Raw genomic sequence first — 19,379 nt, 5'->3', positions numbered from 1 at the left:
CAACGGAGAAGGTAATAATAATAATAATAATAATAATAATAATAATAATAATAATAATAATAATAATAATAATAATAATAATAATAATAATAATAATAATAATAATAAAGAATACTTGTTTTCCTATGTAAATAGTAAAATTTTCTGTCATATCATGCTTATCCGAGTTCAAAATATTGAGATTATTACAGAAACTGCAAAAATCACCTTACGAGCCTCATCTCAAAACATTTTGTAACCCAAACCACAAAAGATGAACATTTTCACTTTCAGGACGTGTTAACACTTTTCACATATTGTTAGAAATAATTTATTTCCTATTTAATAAACATAATTTCTTTGTCGATTTTGAGATCTTATCTGTTTATTTGTATACATAGTACTAATAAGACTTCCGGCGCGGGAGTCACAGCAACGATTCCTGATTGAAATTCATGTGTTTTGCACACCACGTAAGCTGTGGTTATGCATAGCCTCGTTATGCATAGCCTCGTCCTTCTTAACCAAATGGATTTGCAAGTGTTTCCGAAGGCTAAAGTACCTTAAAATGATTTGTCAGCTCTGCTGCTTCAAGCAGGCATATTTTGCTACTTTTGGACACACACTAAAGCAATGGAAATCCTTCTTAAGTATACATCATCTCTTAGGGACAACGTGGCTTACGTTAGTGGTAGAGCGTTCACCTCTGGTGCTAGTGATCCTTACTTCGGTCCCAGGTCAAGTAAGCTTGTGGTGATCAACATCGTGTCCGTGTGTTTACTCTGAGTTCTTCCATTTCCTCCCATTTTCTCATTCTATTAATTATTTCCGCATCATGCATCTTTCTGAATCATCCGTGTCGTTTAGCCTACAAGGTATAAAGGTATGACGTAAAAATCGAAATTTTATTCCATTCATTTCATACAATGCTTCTTATTGTATCGCAGTAATAGTCGGTGAAAGACGCACAGAAGAAATTAGTCCCTTTTCTAGTATCCCAATAAAAACCCAAACAAGGAATGGAAATGGGTTACCTCAGTGTTGTTTGCCGGCCCGTGACCCCAATTCAGCGAAAGTCATACCACAAGCCTAACCAAACAAAAAGCATAGAATAAAAAAAAAATGTGTAACGCAAGCACACAAAAGCAAGTGGAGCAGGACAGAGACTAGGGCTGAAAATCACTTACTTCCCCTTTACCATCGGCGTGTGACCAGCGTTATGTAACCTGTTGGATACGGTTACGTCCCAGCCAAACAGTCACCAGGAGACTACTGAACCATTGAATTCATGTATGGCAATTTTCTTTCCTTTGATTTTTAGCTTTTGTTTTTTCTTTTTGAGATGAAGTAGGAAGGTTACAGAATACAAAGCTAAACAGCAAGAGTGAAGAGAAATGTCATGATATTTAGTCTTGTGTTTTGAAAGAAAGATTAGAAATTGAAGAAAAACGCAGAAGATAGGATAAGGAAAGATAATCATAATCTTTGTCAGTTTAACTTATCCTTTTTGCTTGAAACTGAAAATTTCTTGAAGCAAATCAATCGAAAATTTTATCGTGAAATCATTAAAATCCTAGAAAATAACAACTAAATTTATTTCTTTTCTTTTTAAAAACTACTTTTTTTATTCTTTTTCCATAGAATTGTAAAACAACTAATTCATTTAATATATGACATTTTACGATTTCACCAATAATCTCTTACTGTTATAATGTTATTTCAACTTTGCAACATATTTTCACTTTCTTTAAAATATAATAATAATAATAATAATAATAATAATAATAATAATAATAATAATAATAATAATAATTTTACAAAATCCTTTTATGGCACTTATAGAATGCTATAATCTAAAGTAACTAGTGTTTGCAAGAATTTCTTTGGTGCTGGTGCATATAAGATGTTATTTAAAGATAAGTTATTTTTGGTGTTGTAGATTCTTTTAATGTGTACGTAATGAAATAGAATGGATTTCAGCAAGCATTTTCAAAGAATCAAAATTTAGATACAAGTTTGCATTGACTAATAGTTGCAAAAGGGAATTTAAAATATAGTTCATGTTTCTGTTAAAAATTGTGTATGTACTTTCGTTAGGAAGTAAATACAATAATGTATTCAATGGTTTCATTATTCTATACTGAACGCAAAATGGCCAACATTCAGAACTTTTCTAAATTTTTAAAAAATAGCAAAATTACGTAATATGCGGCGTATTGAAGATAAAAGCTGCTGTTAAGTACTATATGGTTTTGTTGAAATTTTAAGATAAATTACATGTCCAACATAAGTAAGAGTAACCAGATTCAATGCATGATGGGGATAGCAAATAAATTTACTTTCATCTACCGAAATTTCATTTAATAAGTACAAGAATATCTCTTAAGATTAAGGGGAGGTCGACCCATTGAATTAGTCTGACAACACAAGTGATGGATTGGGTTACCGGGTCATTTGGTCAGGACTTTTGTTCGGGTAGGATTTCATTTCCAGGTCCGCTTATCCAGACAAAGTCAACGACCAAAAGCAGCCAAAATATCTGCTCTAACACAGCATTATTGCATAATTTTATAGTGGGTGCTATACACTCATATATGCTCATATCCACAATTCGAGCTAAAATATTCACTTGTTTGATTCCTAGAATGGCATTCCGTAATGAAGATACCATATCTTGAATATTTCAAAATATAATATCATGTTTATTCGTCTTTCCATACTGAAAAATACAGTGGATCTTGAACATAGACTACACAACAAGATTTAAAAAGAGATTGTGTAATAAAGGGTGGCGTTGTTACAAATCGTTATTTCAAGTTTTGTTTCTGTTTTATTTTATTATGTTTATCAATTTTAAATATTTTCTACCAGCGTTGCCCTGAGTATTCCTCTATTCTTCTTACCTTAAATATCTGTTTGGAATCTATTGGTGAAATTGACCTTTAATTTCACGCAATTGAAATCTCCAAAGAAAAATAGAATTTTAAAAAAGCGAGGTGCTACCGAATATCTACGTCATAGTTGCGCGACTGTATTAACTCCACTATGGTGAACGGATGTGTTCATACGACGGGCTGCAGACTTCATAGGATACTTGCTCTGGGCCATGATGGAGAAGGATGTACTAGTTGAACTCTTTGGGCTCAGAGCATCTTTTATATTCCAAACGACAAGTTCTACAGTTTGGCTCGACTAAACTTTGACAATTCCTCATAGGCGAAACACGTAGCTTATTTTTGCTGTGGTTCTTACGAGAGGTTTATACTTTGATAAACCTTGTAGTTATCTTTCAGTGTCATGCTTTGTCATACACACAGAAGCATACAACAAACAAGAAAAATGTATTGATTTAGTGAGGAAACAGGGAGAGAGAGAGAGAAAAAAATCGTGTTTGTTAGAATTACGAGCTTCACATGTACTCATTATAAGTATGGCGACGTTTCGTCGTCCCCGAGTCATACTGGGTCTTTCTGGATCTCGTCAAGTTATTCCGGATCATGAATTTCACCAGTTACTTCGTGTCATGAGTCTACCTCCGAATTATGTTTGTCATTTGTTCCAACACCCCACCATTGTCCCCCCTCCTATACAGAGACGTCTGCAAGCCCGGCTTTCGAGTCAATCAGCATCGAGTTTAATTTAAGCATGAGACCATGTGAACGAAAGCCATACGAGTGGATAGTAAGCTAGAGCCCGGGTTTGAGGAGTGCGAGGTTCATTAAGGGAAGCGACCCAAAGCCCATAACGAGCGTAAACCCAATGAGGATAATGAGCGCGAGATAGAGCGAGCTCAACTCTCACTGAGAAAAGTGAGCTCTAGTTCTAACGAGTGTAAGATTGTGATAGCGCATTGAGATTGGTAAGCGTAAACATCAGTGAGGACAGCAAATCTGATCCCGAGTGACCGCTGATTGCAAAATGGCCATCTCTGCTCCGGAAGCAACTTTAATTTACTGGGTGTGGGTGGGGGTTAAGAGGAAGAGACATTTTTGGGTTCAGTTATTTCTTTGCATATTGATAATAGTTTTATATTACTCGAGGTACAATACAGTACATAATGTCTGGAGCGCAGTCATGGGCGGGGTGGGACGAAACCATGAGCCCTCTAGCGTTGCCACTGTTCGAAAGGGTAAGAAATTAGTAGAAACTGTCACAATAAAGACTAAGCCATAAGTACCCCCAATGGGTGTTGAAGATAAGACCTTAATAAACTGGTAGATACAGTAAAGATGATAACGCCTATAGAAGTTTCAATATAGACCGGCGGATGTCCACTGAACCGGGGTTTGTTGCCATCTAACAGTGGGATGTGTAACTTATAGCATTCTACAATTTGGCCTATACACCTTTGTTTAAATAGTAGAATATGGGTTTGGGATAGCCACCGTTAAAGTCACTGTTACCCATGAAGATGAGCTTCACTGGTAACGAAATTGGCCTAGAAAATTGCTCTAGCTTTCTACCGCAAAATAGAGATTTCAAAAATTCGCTTTCGTTCAAGAATTGTTGTGGAGTAATGCACGTGTAGGTGCGGACACGGACGGAGTACTAACATTACAGTCTTAAGAACAGTCTTAAAAACAGGCAAATACGATCATTTATGTGAAGTACAATATATAGCATTATTTTAATCAACACCTAAATCATTATCATTATTATTATTATTATTATTATTATTATTATTATTATTATTATTATTATTATTATTATTATTATTATTATTATTATTATTGTTGTTGTTGTTGTTGTTGTTGTTGTTGTTGAAAGAAGACTATACATTACCATTACTAAACTCTTCATGATAATATGTAATATGCGATACTTTTTTCTTCATTTCAAGTCATTGCTTGTAATTTTTTGCTCTCAAGGTTGTTTGTGAGATGATCTATGATGTAATATTTTGTCCCAAATATCTTCAGCAAATCACAAGATTTCTCCACCCGCCTCTTTCTGACTATGAAATGTGAATAACGGTAATTTTATGCATATCAAGGCGTATTCATTATGAAATTGTAGTCAATGAAGCTACCACTACGAATATTTTTTACTACTGTTTCTACTACTATAACTACTATTTTCTCATTTCTTTCTTTTCTCTTTCATTTCATAATTGAAAGATTTGGTCTTACATTTCGTATAATCTTGTTGAATGCAAGAACGTAATTTTCCACTTCTGTAATCAGACCTTGAAAGAGGAAATATTAACTCATTTTTCTCAAGAAAATTATTCTTTACAACTGATTCGTTATTTAGTCGTTTTGTTTCCCAAATTTCTTCATAATTCTTATTCAACATCAAGAACTTTGTTTATAAAGACAAAATCTTCAAAATATCATGTTTTCAGTTGCATATGCAGGGAGGTTTAGGTTTTAACCCCCTTTCCTTGAGCAAGATATTATGGGAAAATAAACATGTTGTACAGTAGTACCAGTGGCGTAGCAGCTGCCTCCGCAACCCCCGCAGTGCGGGGGCCCCGAAGTGTTGCGATGAATAAAGATTTAAAGAAGTAGAACTTCAATCTTACTTCTATCGGCTTTACAACTAGGGCTCCTTCTCTATACTTTGCGGGGGGCCCGCAAAAGTGTGCTACGCCACTGAGTAGTACATACAATATACAAAGATCACTCGTGCTCTGAAAGAATATGAGATCGAATGCTTGAACCCCCCTTTCCCTTGATGAACTGTGTAGTCCACTGCATAGTTGGATTATTCTTATAATACACATTGTTTATGTAATTTCCGTAGAAGAGGCGCTAGAAGATTGAAATATGTTACAATCACGGGTAAAAGTGAGAGAGAACGCGGGGGACGCCGTCCCCTCACCTCGAAAATTTATTTACGGCGTCTCCCCAGTTCCTAAAAATTACAACGGGCAAAGATAGGCAGGAAAAACGGTGTGGAGACATGCCGCTAACTACCGTTCCCCCACCTCTTCAGATCCACTTTTACCCCTGGTTACAATTACACCCTTTCTTTCAATTTAGATTTGTCTCTGTTCTGTACAATGTCCAAAATAATTTCTATATGTACTTGAAGAGTTGAAGATCAGAATGAGATACGAGTGTTTGCACTTTTGTAAGATGTAAGGTCACTTTTATACAGCAAAATTACACTTTCATACCCTCGATCTAATGCTATTTTAAAGTAAGAATATAAAGCTAATATCATGTGCTCCTATCCCTCTAATGAATATTCATCTAATAAATATTAAATGAATAATATACATATACATGACAAATACGAATGGGAACAAATTAAGATAAGAAAATTGGTGAGAAGGCTTCCTCTATAAAATTTGTATGCAGGCCCTATGATCTAACTCCGTCTCCTTTAGCATAAACGTGGGACGTAAAACTCAAATATTTCATTTAATTATTTTCTGATTTAACTCTTGGTATCGAGTATAACTTAATATTGTGTTCTAGATACTTCCTATAAGGAATGATACTATCAGAACAACTAACTATACTGGCAATTTACACAACAGAATATCATCTCTTTATGTTCAATCTCTCTTAAATAATTAAACATATGCGCTAAACAACTACATAATTATTACCCTCATACTTGGCAGATAAATTCCATTTTCTTCTAATTTTACTGTGCAGTCCGATATATTACCTTGTTCTTGGTGTTCCCTCGTAGCTAAGCGGTCAAATCAATCAAAATCAAACCATGTTGTTGTTAATTCTGTTTTATTATATACGTATTGTAAGATTTGCTAGTAAACTTAACACAGAATTACTGGATATTGTGTAGACAGAACGTCGGTATTAAATTACAGGTTAGTCTAACGTAAAAAGTTGAAATGGGTGGCGGTAGCTTAGTGGTAGCGTGCTTTATCTGCGATTTCTGTTTCAATCCCAGGCCATAAGAGTTTGTGGTGGACAACATCGTGTCCATGGATTTTTCAAGAGGTCTTCCGTTTTCCTCATATTCCTATTCCGTCAATTCCTTTCATAATCATTAATTTTTGTTGATTATCCGTCTCTTTTAGTCTAAAGGACATAACCATGGGACGTTAAATTACAAATTCCACTTCATTTAAGAGAAGTTTATTTTAGCGTTCAACATTCATTTTATCACTGAGGCTATGAGGTATGGGCCTACGGCTTAACGTGGGATTCAAATCACGTATATTCACAACAAGTATTAAAGCCATGTCTTCCGCGCCAAAGACGCATACGCTAACAATTTAGTCATAATGAAATTAATATTGAAAGTGCTGTTAATATTGAAATAATACTGGTTGATATAGTAGTAAGTGGATGCACAATGATGATAAATGGGATATAAGGAAAGACGGTACAAATTGGCAGAAATCATAGTTCAGGAAATGGAAATGAAACAGAAACTGATGGCAGAAGAAATACCATATAACCAATACTGTATCAATCGGCAGCCATACTAAAAGCAAGTAAAAACCAACTTTGCTGAGATAAAATCATTTAATCGATAAAGTAGTACGTTGTAAGAGACCGGACATTACAGAAATAACCAAATAAAAAGAAGAGGTATAGCTAATAGACATAGGACATGGGAAAAGGCATTTGAAAAAAATCTGAATTGAAGAAAAACATGTAACGAAAGTACAACAAAGGATAATGTTGGACACAAGCAAAATAATAGTGAGAAACTTCCTTTATTTTAGAATTTTCAGGAAACTCTAGAATAAAGGAAGAAACACAGATAACCAATCTGAATATCCTGAATATTATTAATATCATCTGCTCAGATAATGGATGGAGAAGACGAAAATTACAAAAGTATTTTTCATGTTTAATATTGTTAATAGTGTTGTTTTGTTATATTAATGTGCAATTTAATAACACATTGTAATTTTACAGAAGATGTTATGATATGGTTTAGTAAAAGACAAGTATTAGGGTATTCATGTAACAAAATATAGAATGAGAATGGCAAGACGTTACATTAATACATTGTTTTGGAATACTCTCATGTCGTATGAATTCCACAGATTTCTTAAGTGTTTCCGCATGAAGATATAAACTACTTTTTAATTTGTTATCAATTACTAATTCCTTTTTTGCAACATAATTCCCACGACCTTCCAAAAACTACTTTCTATCGCAGCAGGAGACGAACATTGACCTGACCTAAACATTATGAAACTGGTCAACTTGGCCGCGTTTTCAATTCAGTACAGTGTAAAATACAAAAGAAACCCAGGTTTTTCTTATCTCTTTTTTCTTTATTTCTTTGTTTAGTTGTTCAATATATCCTTTTTAATGCATACGATTAGATTTAGAACCACCCACTACATGTACTGAACAACGGGTGTGGGCTGACAGAAAGAAAGAGGAAAAAATGTTTGTATTCAGGGTCACATAAGAAGTGAATACAGTTTTTAAAGTATTGCTTCAACAGTAGAAATATGTATTTTTAAATAATAATAATGCTTTTATTAGCAATATTTTTTTCGGAAAAAATAATTCTGTGCGTTATTTATTAATTCTGTAATTCTTTATTTATTTATTTACTGTCTTACTCCCAATAAGACATTCCCAGAATGACTTTGGGAAAATGTTTACCTCTGGTGCAAGGGATCCCTGACAGTAATAACATCGTGTTCGTGAGTTTTCTAGGCATTTTCCCGTTTTCTGTCACCTTTCTGTATCGTCGTTCACTTGCATTTATCATTCGTTGCTTTTAGCATATAAGGTGTCGAAACGTTTATTTATAGATTTCGCTTGTATAATCTAATCCAGATGTCCAAATTCATTATAAAAAACTAATCAATGATACTCATTAATAGAAGGGAGCAATAAAAGCCATAGTTCTCAATAACATTTCTGATAAATTCAAATATGTATTAACGTTCTTCTGTCTGGTATGTTACTTTTTATCTTCATATATATAAAAGAATGAATGATTTGTAATTAATAAGATTCTTTATTTCAGAATTTATTCGTTTCATAGAATAGAAGCAAACAGGTAGAAATACTGTACTTAGCGATAGAAGTAAGTACGATAGATCTTGGAAATCTACCTATCTTCTATAGGTATATAGAAAGTGACTATGTTTGTGACTCTTGAACCACCCGACCGATTTCGATCAAACTTTCAACATAGATGAAGTTCGGGACTAGGATGGTTTCTGTCATTTCACTTTGACGGTGCACGGGAGGGGGAATGGGAGATACATAAAAATGATCGAAAATGACCGATATAATGTCGAATTCATAATGTTGGGGTCGCTGAGATGACCAGTGACACTTCCGGTGCCGTTTAAATCCATATTCAGCCCCGCAACTTCGGGGAGGGGGAGATATATATATAAAGGAGTTGTACATTTAAAGTTTTTATTTTCAATTCAGCGAAGCGGGTAATCAACGCTAGTTATTCATATTTATGAGATTCATAATGCAACCATATAGTTACATTATCAGAGATTTGAGTAAACCAAACCAAAAAGTTATTACTTTTTCGGTAACTAATTTTCACATTTAGTTTTCCATAGTGGTTAAGCGTAATCCCACAAGTAGAGTAGGCCCGATAAAGTAATATTTACATTTACCTCCTCTACAAATATTTTGAAGCGCAGTTTGTATTTTGTTTTCTCTGGGATTTGCAGGGAGGGGTTTGGGGAATTTTCTCCTCATCTGCTGTTTTTATTTCCTTAATATTCGAGAATGGAGGGAAAGGAAAAGAAAGTGAATTCTTACTGTTAGCTATCAAATTTCTTGGATAAGCGACCCTTGTGAACCTACCCCTCCCCCACCTATCGGTACAAACGATTTCCGCACATCAATATAAAGTACTTCGTTTGTACCAGTTTGTACCGCAAATATTTTTGTTTGTACTGTACTGCAGTATGAGAAATTAAGAAAACAAAGTGGGGGCCAAGTTCACAAGCCCATCACAATGTCCTAGGATCGATTTAATTGGCTCATTTGAAAGATTTTCATTTATACCGGATTGTACCGTAGTTTGTTTCGTTTGTACCGTTCTAGATTATAAAAAAAATTAACGAAACAAAATGGGGGGCCAGGTCAAGCAGGCCCTCAAATCACGACTTAATACACCGGGTACACATGACTTTCGTGTCATATGAAAGTGCTTGGTTAGTACCGGATTGTACCACAATGAGTTTTCGTTTAACCATAATAGATTATGAAAAATTAAGAAAACAAAATTGGGGGGGCTGTGTTAACCTTCCCCCCACCATGTTACATAAACGATTTAGTTGGCTCATTTGAAAGATTTTTGTTTGTACCGGATTGTACCGTAGTTTATTTTACGGTAGCGTTTGGTAAATTTATACATATGTTTAAGACCAGGCCCCACGTAGGAAAAAAAAGCTACTCTGAATAGCTCCTGAGAGTATAATCCTAAATTAAACAAGTTATCGCTGGTAGAAATACATAATTCTACACATAAACTTCTTACTCTACGATAGGAAATCATTTTATAACATATTACCATTGAAAAACGCCTTCAACGCTAAAACTAAATTCCCAGGGCGAGCCTTCGTACTTTCCCAAGAATATGTGCAATCCCCAGCTTCGCGCCCTAAACAGCATACCCGTAAGCCTATCTAGCTAGCTGGTGAGGCTCAGGCGGAAGGGACTCCGAGTGTTTCCAACTTACTATTTTTTACCGAAAAAACCGAAATGTTGAACCATTGACATTATTTTATAAGAAATCAAAAATAAAATATACGGTAGAAAACAGGGTAGGCCCGGCCTCAGAGCCTCATAGTACGCTTCGCCACTGGATTGCCTTCAGCCATTCAAGTAAAATTAACGCATCTTTTCAAAACGAGTGTGTAAAATCAAAATTTGAAGAACAAAATGTTCAAGAATTCTGATGGTTCTATAAAAGTGAATAGCAAAACCTTTGGATATGCCATTTATAGCTGATGTAACAAAATGATAACGATATAACCGTTTAACTTGCTTATGACACGATTCTCAGCTATTGTTGATAATACTTCTTTGAGTACTCCAACCTGTGTTCTCATAATTTTATTTTATTTTTATTTATTTGTTTTTGTTTCTCTGGTATGTTGAAAGGAAAATGTAGATTTCATTTGAAGACTTAACTATAAACCAAAATCTTACCTTGAAGAAGAGTGTGCTGGTTTATATTCTATAATGAATGTTGAAATAAATTCTTAACAAGTATAACTTATTAAAACGTGTAGAAATGTATATATATTATTATTAAACATGTTACGTAATTACACTGTACAATACAGATTTTTGACAAGCAAACTACAACTATAATACACCCTTCAACACGGAAAAAATCTTCATCACACGTTAATATACATACTTTTTCAGGAACTTTTAAAGAAACAGTAAATAATTTTGGCCAGGTTTTTGGTACAAATATTCCTCTATGCGTCTTTTAGTAGTAACACATGCAAATTTTAATATCGTTTTCCTAGCGATAGAAAAACAGCAAAACAGTAAGCAAAACAGCAAAAAATAGGGAGACTTATTAAAACAGTATCATTCCATTAAGTAATATCAACAGTCATATAAAAGAACGATTCCATTTTTTCAATATTATTTATTCTTGTTCTAGTATTTTTCATAAAGATTAGTGAGCAACAATCAGCACTGTTGTTGCATTTTCGATTATAATGCAAGAAATGAATGACAATGAAATCCTGCTAGAAAACAGAGAATTTTACTTGTTTGTCACTGTTAGCAACGATTAATTTCCACAAACAATTTTTTTTTCCTGTTTTACTTCATTTATTTTGTGCAGGCCACAGACTTCTTTCGGGGCCTGAAACTTCATTTCGAAGGGATCCGACTTTTGCCACTTTTTAAAGTTAATATGAAAATTGCTATTTATTCTTCTGCATGTAGTGTTTTTTTTTTTTTTTCTGTTTCACATTAATTTTCGGGGGGAAGGGAATCTGGATTCCATGAATCGCCTCTTGGCTATGTACGTAAACAAATAAAAAGTATTTTTACGCTTTCTTAAGAAACTTAAATTTTATGAAATGGGAACAAGGGAGTTTGAAGAAAGAAACGCTAGAATTATAATATCGAAACAAATTTCTAAGAATATTAAAATCATATTCTCTTTAAGTAGTTGGACAAATTTAAAATTTTCTTAAATTGGGGAAGTGAAGTTTGAAAAAAAAATGCCAAGATATGGATGTCGAAACAAGTCTTTAGAAAATTCTAAATCATATTTTAATAAGTTCTTGGACAAATATTAACAAATGGGAAAGAAACATAAACACCACGAGAACGCAATGAGACGAAATGCTTTTGAAACAGAGGCATGAAGATTTAATTCCTTAATCATAAGGAATAGAAAAGCAATGACTAAATGTTAGCAAAAGTGAGGACGAAAATAGCACTTAAAATAAAAGAAACTATTAAGTCATTCTGTAAGGGGAAGCTGAATCGTGAAAAATTCTAAAAAGTATAGTTAAAGGGAAGAGTGTAAAAGTAAGTTTATAATTGATATATGATATTAAAGAGCGTAACACCAAACGAAGATATTATCTGAGAAGATAATATCTGAAATCACATAAGTTAATTGTACAAGAGATCAAGGTTCGATGTGACTCTTTCTAGGAGTTAAGTTTTTAGGAAATCTAACTTTAACGTACTTGAAACAAATTATATATATATATATATATATATATATATATATATATATATATATATATATATATATATAATATGACTTCTTCTTTCTCACCTCGTGACTTACTCTTCTTAATATAACTTACATTACTTATCTTCTTAATGTAAAAATATATCTTTTAGTTTTACATAGAATTGAATTTAAGTTTAGTGTCTCGTTTAGCAGCGAGGCTATGGGACGTGAACCTACAGCTTATCGTGGGATCTGAACCACATGAGCACCCGCCGAGAATCAAACCCGGGTCTCCCACACTAAAGGTGCGTACGCTATCCACATAGCCACGAGAGAATTCTTTTTAGTTTTATATATCTTTGTATTTTTGAAAAATAACAGATGTAAATGTAAATTTAGAATACATGTACATATGTACATTTGATGTGATGCGACATCCTTATCAGATTCGTATGCAATCTACTATGATGTAAATTTGAACCTTATATCACATTTTTTAACAAATACTTCCATTCTTCATCCACTGCAAGAGACAAGAAAGACGAATGGACATGTTAAAATAATCTCATTGAGCCTTCAGTTTCCAAGATTTCATTGTTGAAAAATTGCTATCAAAAAGTGTTAGCATGTTCCTTTCACATGTCGTGTACATAGGCTTATTCATAAGATGCATAAACTGAAGATACTTCTTCAGTTAAAATAAATATGAATATCTTCACTGACACTTTATTTATTTTTCTCTTCTTTGCAGTCATTCTTCGGTCGCACGTACAACAACCTTTCAACAGTACAAGAATGTAAGAACAATGGGCAATGCGTCATAAACAAGAAGAACAGGACCTCTTGTAAAGCGTGTCGCCTTCGGAAGTGCCTTATGGTTGGAATGTCCAAGAGTGGCTCCCGGTACGGCCGTAGATCGAATTGGTTCAAGATTCACTGTCTTCTACAAGAGCAAACATCTCTCAATTCCACGCTTCAAAATGCGATGTTTAATGGTCTGTATCAAGGAACTTTACCAAGCCTTACGCCTCAAGATAGGCTTTGTTTTAGCGGAGGAGGAGGATTTTCTACAGCATCTATTGAAGATGGCAAAGAAGAGGTTGCCAAAGAAGTAAATCACAATGATATTCAACAACATTCTCGTGTCGAAACCCCTGATTCTCGTTTGTCCGGAAGTTCAATAGAAGATGACTCTAGAGCCAGTGGTGGAAGTAGTAATTTTAGACTTGAAGATACACCATCGCCCCTTAGTGATAATAAAAGCGGGTTTTCTTTGATGAACAGTCATCAAAAATTACCACTAATGCCTTCTACGCCGTTAGGAAGTCATACGAAATTCCCTCATCTTTCTCCCACATATCCATCTGTCTTCCCGTTACATTCCTCATTTTTGTATTCAACTCCACCTCATTCTTCATCTCCATTAGGTTTTGGTGCAATAAAGCCTGGACTTTCTCCGAAATCAACCCCATTCAATGGTATACTAGAAGAATTTCATAGAAAAACAGTCGTAGATAATTACCTTCATCGTGGTGGAGGAGCAAGTGGCGTTAATTTAATAAGTCCCCCAATAGCAGGCGTTGCTGTTGATCAAGAAGAACCTATGGATTTGTCTGTGAAAAAGGATACTTCTTCAGCTTCTACTATGAATACCACGGACGAAGCGTCAGACACATCTAAAGATGATCAGAGTGTAAGTTCCATCGAAGACAGTGCAAACACAGAAAGTCGTACATCAGATAAGGATACCTCACCTTTAGATCTCACGAAACGACCATGTGAAATACCTCAATTAAGTTGAATTTCTTTTTTTAAAGTTTTTAAGTCAAGTTAAATTTTCTTGTGTTAAGGTACTGTAAAGTCTGTGAATCCTAGAAACCCCATTCAATGCATTTTTGCTGTTTACAAGTGGTTAATATGTGAACATTTTATGTAAACAGAGTTATGTGGTAACGATGAAATAATGATAATGCCATATATAGAATTTAATACTATGATTTAGAAAAAAACAAAGAAAGAAAAGAAAATATTACTTTAAAGAACTCGGAAACCGGTATAGAGATTTTAACCTACCTCAGGATAAAAGAAAAATATATCTTTGCTAAATTACAAGGAAAAATCTGATGAATTTCAATTACAGTAAAACCTAGAAAGTTAGATGCTTGGTTAATGTAGCAATCATTTTCCAAAGGAACAAAATATGGTCTAAGTTGTTACTGTAATTGTTGGTTATTTTTCTTAGGAACAACGTGACCAACTAACAGGAATATGTTCTCTAACACAAGCGCCTTACGATTTTCAAAAAGAGAGTACTTATGTGTACCTAAACCATTAAAAGAAAATAATTTGTCACAAACTATTTAGTAACAGAGAAGTGAGTTTCGTTTCACAGTGTGAAACGACGGTAGACTTTCAAACTATGTGAATTTAGTACTCAAACTGGAAGTAGTACAGTACAGCTACTGGTTGCAATGAAAAGAAAAGAAAATGAGAGATGAAACATATTTTTGTAATTGAATGCAAATCAAAAATCTGCTTTTGACTAACCATTTTTGTCTTACGTTTCATGCGATCGGTGTTATAATTGAATAAACGTAGATTTTCACCACTTTGGGTTGAACATATAGATAAAAGTCGAGACAAAAGTCACTCTTAGGACACCGAATCTGTGTCAAAAGCTGTTTTATCATATCCCTTACCGTTTCAGCTTTATAGAAACAAGTATTGAAACCGTAAATAGTAAATTCCAACACTTTCGGATTTGGCAGAGTTTTGCGAATGGTGATGGTATGTTTTCTTGATACGGTGAATCGATTGCTGAAATCTACCTGTCGCTGTCTATTATCGTTTTTGTTCTATGTCGATCAACATTAAAACTGGAAACACTTGATTTCTATCGCTTCTGATTTGAATAGAGAGTTAATGGAATGTTTGCGACCAGTTCTTGGTGCTCTGAATCGATTGCAAAAAACCGCTTCTTGATATGTCTTACCGTTTTTCATCTGATAACCTGTCTACAGACAGACAGGAAGACATAACCGTTCTGTAATACTTCCGACACTTACAGTATGCATATTATATTTGAAGGTTTAAAAATATCCAGTTCTACAGAATCCATTCTTAAATTCGGCAAATATGTTCTTATGGATTAATACATTGTTCATCAGTTTCATCTCACACTCAATATATTTTCCCTGATGAATTGCAATTAACAAAATATTAAGAGGAAGGAAAAGGTTTGACTCTTATCACCTGAAAAGGAAACTCTTATCAACTGCTGCAAATGACTCAGCAGTTGTCACGATTATTTTATCGCAATCGTTAGTTTATTCATCATGAATAAACAATTACGCTGTTCAATCATAGGTTAATAGCCAACATTAGAGAAATCAGGTTTTCTTTCTATTTCACTCACTTCGAACTGGATAGTTTAGACGTAGCAGTAAGCTTTTAAGACCAGAGAAATAGCTGAGAGAAAGACATTGATCAGTGGAGAGGAGGGGATGAGGAAGGACAATAGAATAAATAAGTATTGGCAGACAGTGTACGCGTAGTTATGGGTTCACAGGTAGTATTCCAACAAAACTATCGACTACGCTATTAATGTTCTTGTTTGATTGTCATTACTGTTGTTTCTTAACGCTAGGTTTCCTGCCTGCTCCTTCTCCTCTCTGTGTGGTTTACTGAGAAGGGAAGCATCAAATTGTGACGTCATAGAGCACTTAATTTGAAATGACTAGTCCACTTCGTCTAGTTATTTTATCTGTTGACACAAACGTACTTTCGTAATAGCGCCCAAATAATGTTCTTAACGGTGCATAACTGATTCTTCCTTCAACTTTTTTCAAGTCAATCTTAGTTCATTCTGTTCAATCTGAACGATGAATTGCAAATTCAGAATTGTAAAACGAACTTATTATCCATACTTTTTTTTCTTTTCTAACGTTTATTCATGTGATTCCTGTGGCATAAACGATATCCCCAGAACTGTCATTTCTAGCCAGAAGAATATATACTGCATAGTTTTTGTTTGTTCACAACACACTATTTTTTGCAGCCAATCCCTGGTACATAATAACACATAAAAGTTAATGTTAAACTATCTTAATAATTTTTATCATCACAGTCGTGGTGGTACGCTTGTGAATCTGACAGAAAAAAATAAGAACCAGAAGTCCGCACTATGAAAATAATCGGCAATAGTAGTATAAACTAAACCTTCTTAACTGAATATCATAATATTGTAATTTCGTCACATATCTATAGAACCACATATATTACTATTACAGTGTAAGTTGGCTACCTGCGTAGGCTGAACAGCTTTTTGGAAAGCAGCGGGACCTGGATAATGCGGGTAATATAAAAACGAGATTGAAAACTTATCACTTTAAAAAAAAAGTCAAATTTAATGATTTTCAGGCTGGATTTCTGGGAGAAATTAAGGGTCTCCAATTTATGGTGTAAACTCTTTATAACTTAAGAATGAGAAAGAAGTAGAGTCAAAATGAGTACTAAGAAAATATGAAGTGACAGATGAAAAGCATGCCACAGTCTTGCAACAGCACTAAATGATCACTGTTACCAATCCAGATTAACGATGTATTTACCAAGTTGGTGATATACCTTTTACTGTGCAGTATGTCTTGTAGATATTAAAAGACTATGTAGAAAATACAATATTTGAGCATGCGAACGAAAAAAGAGATATAAAACTGGAGTGAAAATCGATACACGTAATTTATTCTCAAATAATTGTCCCGTTCTTCTGAAAAATTGGAAAGTTCTAAACATCATATGGAATTATACAATGATATTCACAATATTTTGCATATTTATTTTGTTATATATTTTCATTTGCTATGTTATGTATCAAAAAATTAATTCAGTAATTCAAACGTTTAGAAAAGGAAAGGGAATTGCACTCTCGTTTACTGCTTCAAACAAATGTCTTCTAAAACTGGAATATAACTTGTCTACTCCTTTGCTAAATTTATTTACTGTGTACGGCAGCCGAATTGACGCTTGGACTTGAGCATTGTTCTCATGTCCGCCAATACACTTACAGTGACACTCGCAGCGTTACCTTTTGGGAATCTGGTTCAGCTAACATATGACACGCTGTCTGATCTTTGCGAAACGAGAAGCTAATCAACATATAATGTTTGCCCACTTAAACACAATTATTTTTACTAGAGGTTAATCAATAGTGCGTCGCAAGCTCATTGGCTTACGCTAAGCGTCAATTCAGCTGCCGCATAGTATAGTAAAAATCTTATGTTGAATTACGAGTCCTTCAGTAAGAGTTCCAGTGTATTTTTAACATATTCTATTTTCTAGCAGTTACTGAAAAAGACTGCGGCAGAGACAATTCTTGGTATTTTCAATTCTTTCTTAATACGCTACGTATTAACAGCTTGGGTGCCAAGTTTTTAAACTCCAAAATTGAAATTTTCCAGGAGAGAACTTTGAACTTCAACATCCCATGTAAATCGCATCAAAAGAATGCTAATTACCATTAGCATTAGAAAATAAAATTCATAATTATGTTTCTGGTTGCAACCATAAAAGAAACATGAATATTTCATTATATATATAATACTTCAAAATTCTCTCCCGTTTGAAGTTATACGACTTGGCATCCAAGTGGTCCATATCGAAACATGCTAACTAGCCTATATTAGTTTGATTAGCGAACTCTAAGAAATAAAGATAGTTGTTCAATATTTTTTTAATACAACTGTGGTTATGTCCAAGATCAAATTCCACGAAGAAATTTGTCATATTTTGTTTTTTTAAGATCAGCAGTACTGTAAACGGAGTTTAACTAGACAATATCCTTGAGTTAATTTCAGTTAGTGAAAGGAAAATTATAAATTGTACACGATATATTCGAGCTGACAAAATTTGACACGTAGATAGACTTTTCTGACTTCTTTTTTTAACCTAAGATGATCAATTGAAGAAAGATGTTATCGATCTCTATCGTATTTAGTTTAATTGTTTTTCATTACCTGATTGGACCTAAGATTTAAAAAGATCAATATGGTGAAATTCACAGTAAGATATATTCTTACTAAGAGGTAAACCTTCAACAAGCATGTACAATGTATATTAGTATGTTTTGTAGAGATTGCTACAAAGAAAACGTGAGTTTAACACGCTTATGGAAATGTAAATGTAATGTACAGTATATTTACAGAATACGGCAAATACGTGTGGTATCTGCTATACGATAAAATAAATATTTTTATCTATTCATTTAGGAAATTACTTACTAAAAATGTATCACTGTGATGTTAAATTGTATTTATAATGTACTTTTGAAAAGCATTTTACCCTTTGTAATAAAATATTTCATGTAACATGAAACGAAAGTCTGACTGTAGGCCAGTATGCAATAAAACATTATTTATATTTCATATTTGTAATTTTCTTGTTGATTGAAACTAATACTCCCACCTTGAAAATGAATTATTTCGTTATTAGTAATGAGAATAATGATTTAATTATCTTGAAATAATTTACACATAAATAAATGGTATCATTCACAACAGAAGCGAGAATTATTTTTCACGTTGGAAGAAAGTTAGCAATCTATTCTTGACTGATTTTAACTACAAGCAATAGGAGTAATTTTTTATGTCTTAAAGGAAACGAAACACCATGTTTCATGAAAATTCAGCTTTTAAAAAACAAAAGTTACCCATAAACATTTTTTTTTAATTGGGGTGAATTCACTTCTTTGCCTCTGACACATTTCAACCTCAAAAGTTGAAATAACAAATTCCATCGGACCCACACCACATTTC

At 33.8% G+C, this 19,379-nt stretch overlaps 1 protein-coding gene across 1 annotated transcript in view; it reads left to right on the top strand.

Annotated features, from left to right (window-relative positions):
• The window catches only part of LOC145675849 (uncharacterized), a 60,525-nt gene extending 41,536 nt beyond the window's left edge, over positions 1–18,989 (top strand). The window contains exon 3 of the mRNA XM_081746589.1: positions 13,322–18,989. Within this exon, the coding sequence (XP_081602715.1) occupies positions 13,322–14,371 (1,050 nt within the window). The 3' untranslated portion in view covers positions 14,372–18,989. The remainder of the gene's footprint in view (positions 1–13,321) is intronic.
• Positions 18,990–19,379: the final 390 nt, after the last annotated feature.

This window comes from Thermobia domestica, chromosome 18 (genome assembly GCF_964235325.1).
Source record: "Thermobia domestica chromosome 18, izTheDome1.hap1.1, whole genome shotgun sequence".
Taxonomy (NCBI): domain Eukaryota; kingdom Metazoa; phylum Arthropoda; class Insecta; order Zygentoma; family Lepismatidae; genus Thermobia; species Thermobia domestica.
This window is presented reverse-complemented; position numbering and strand designations above follow the sequence as displayed.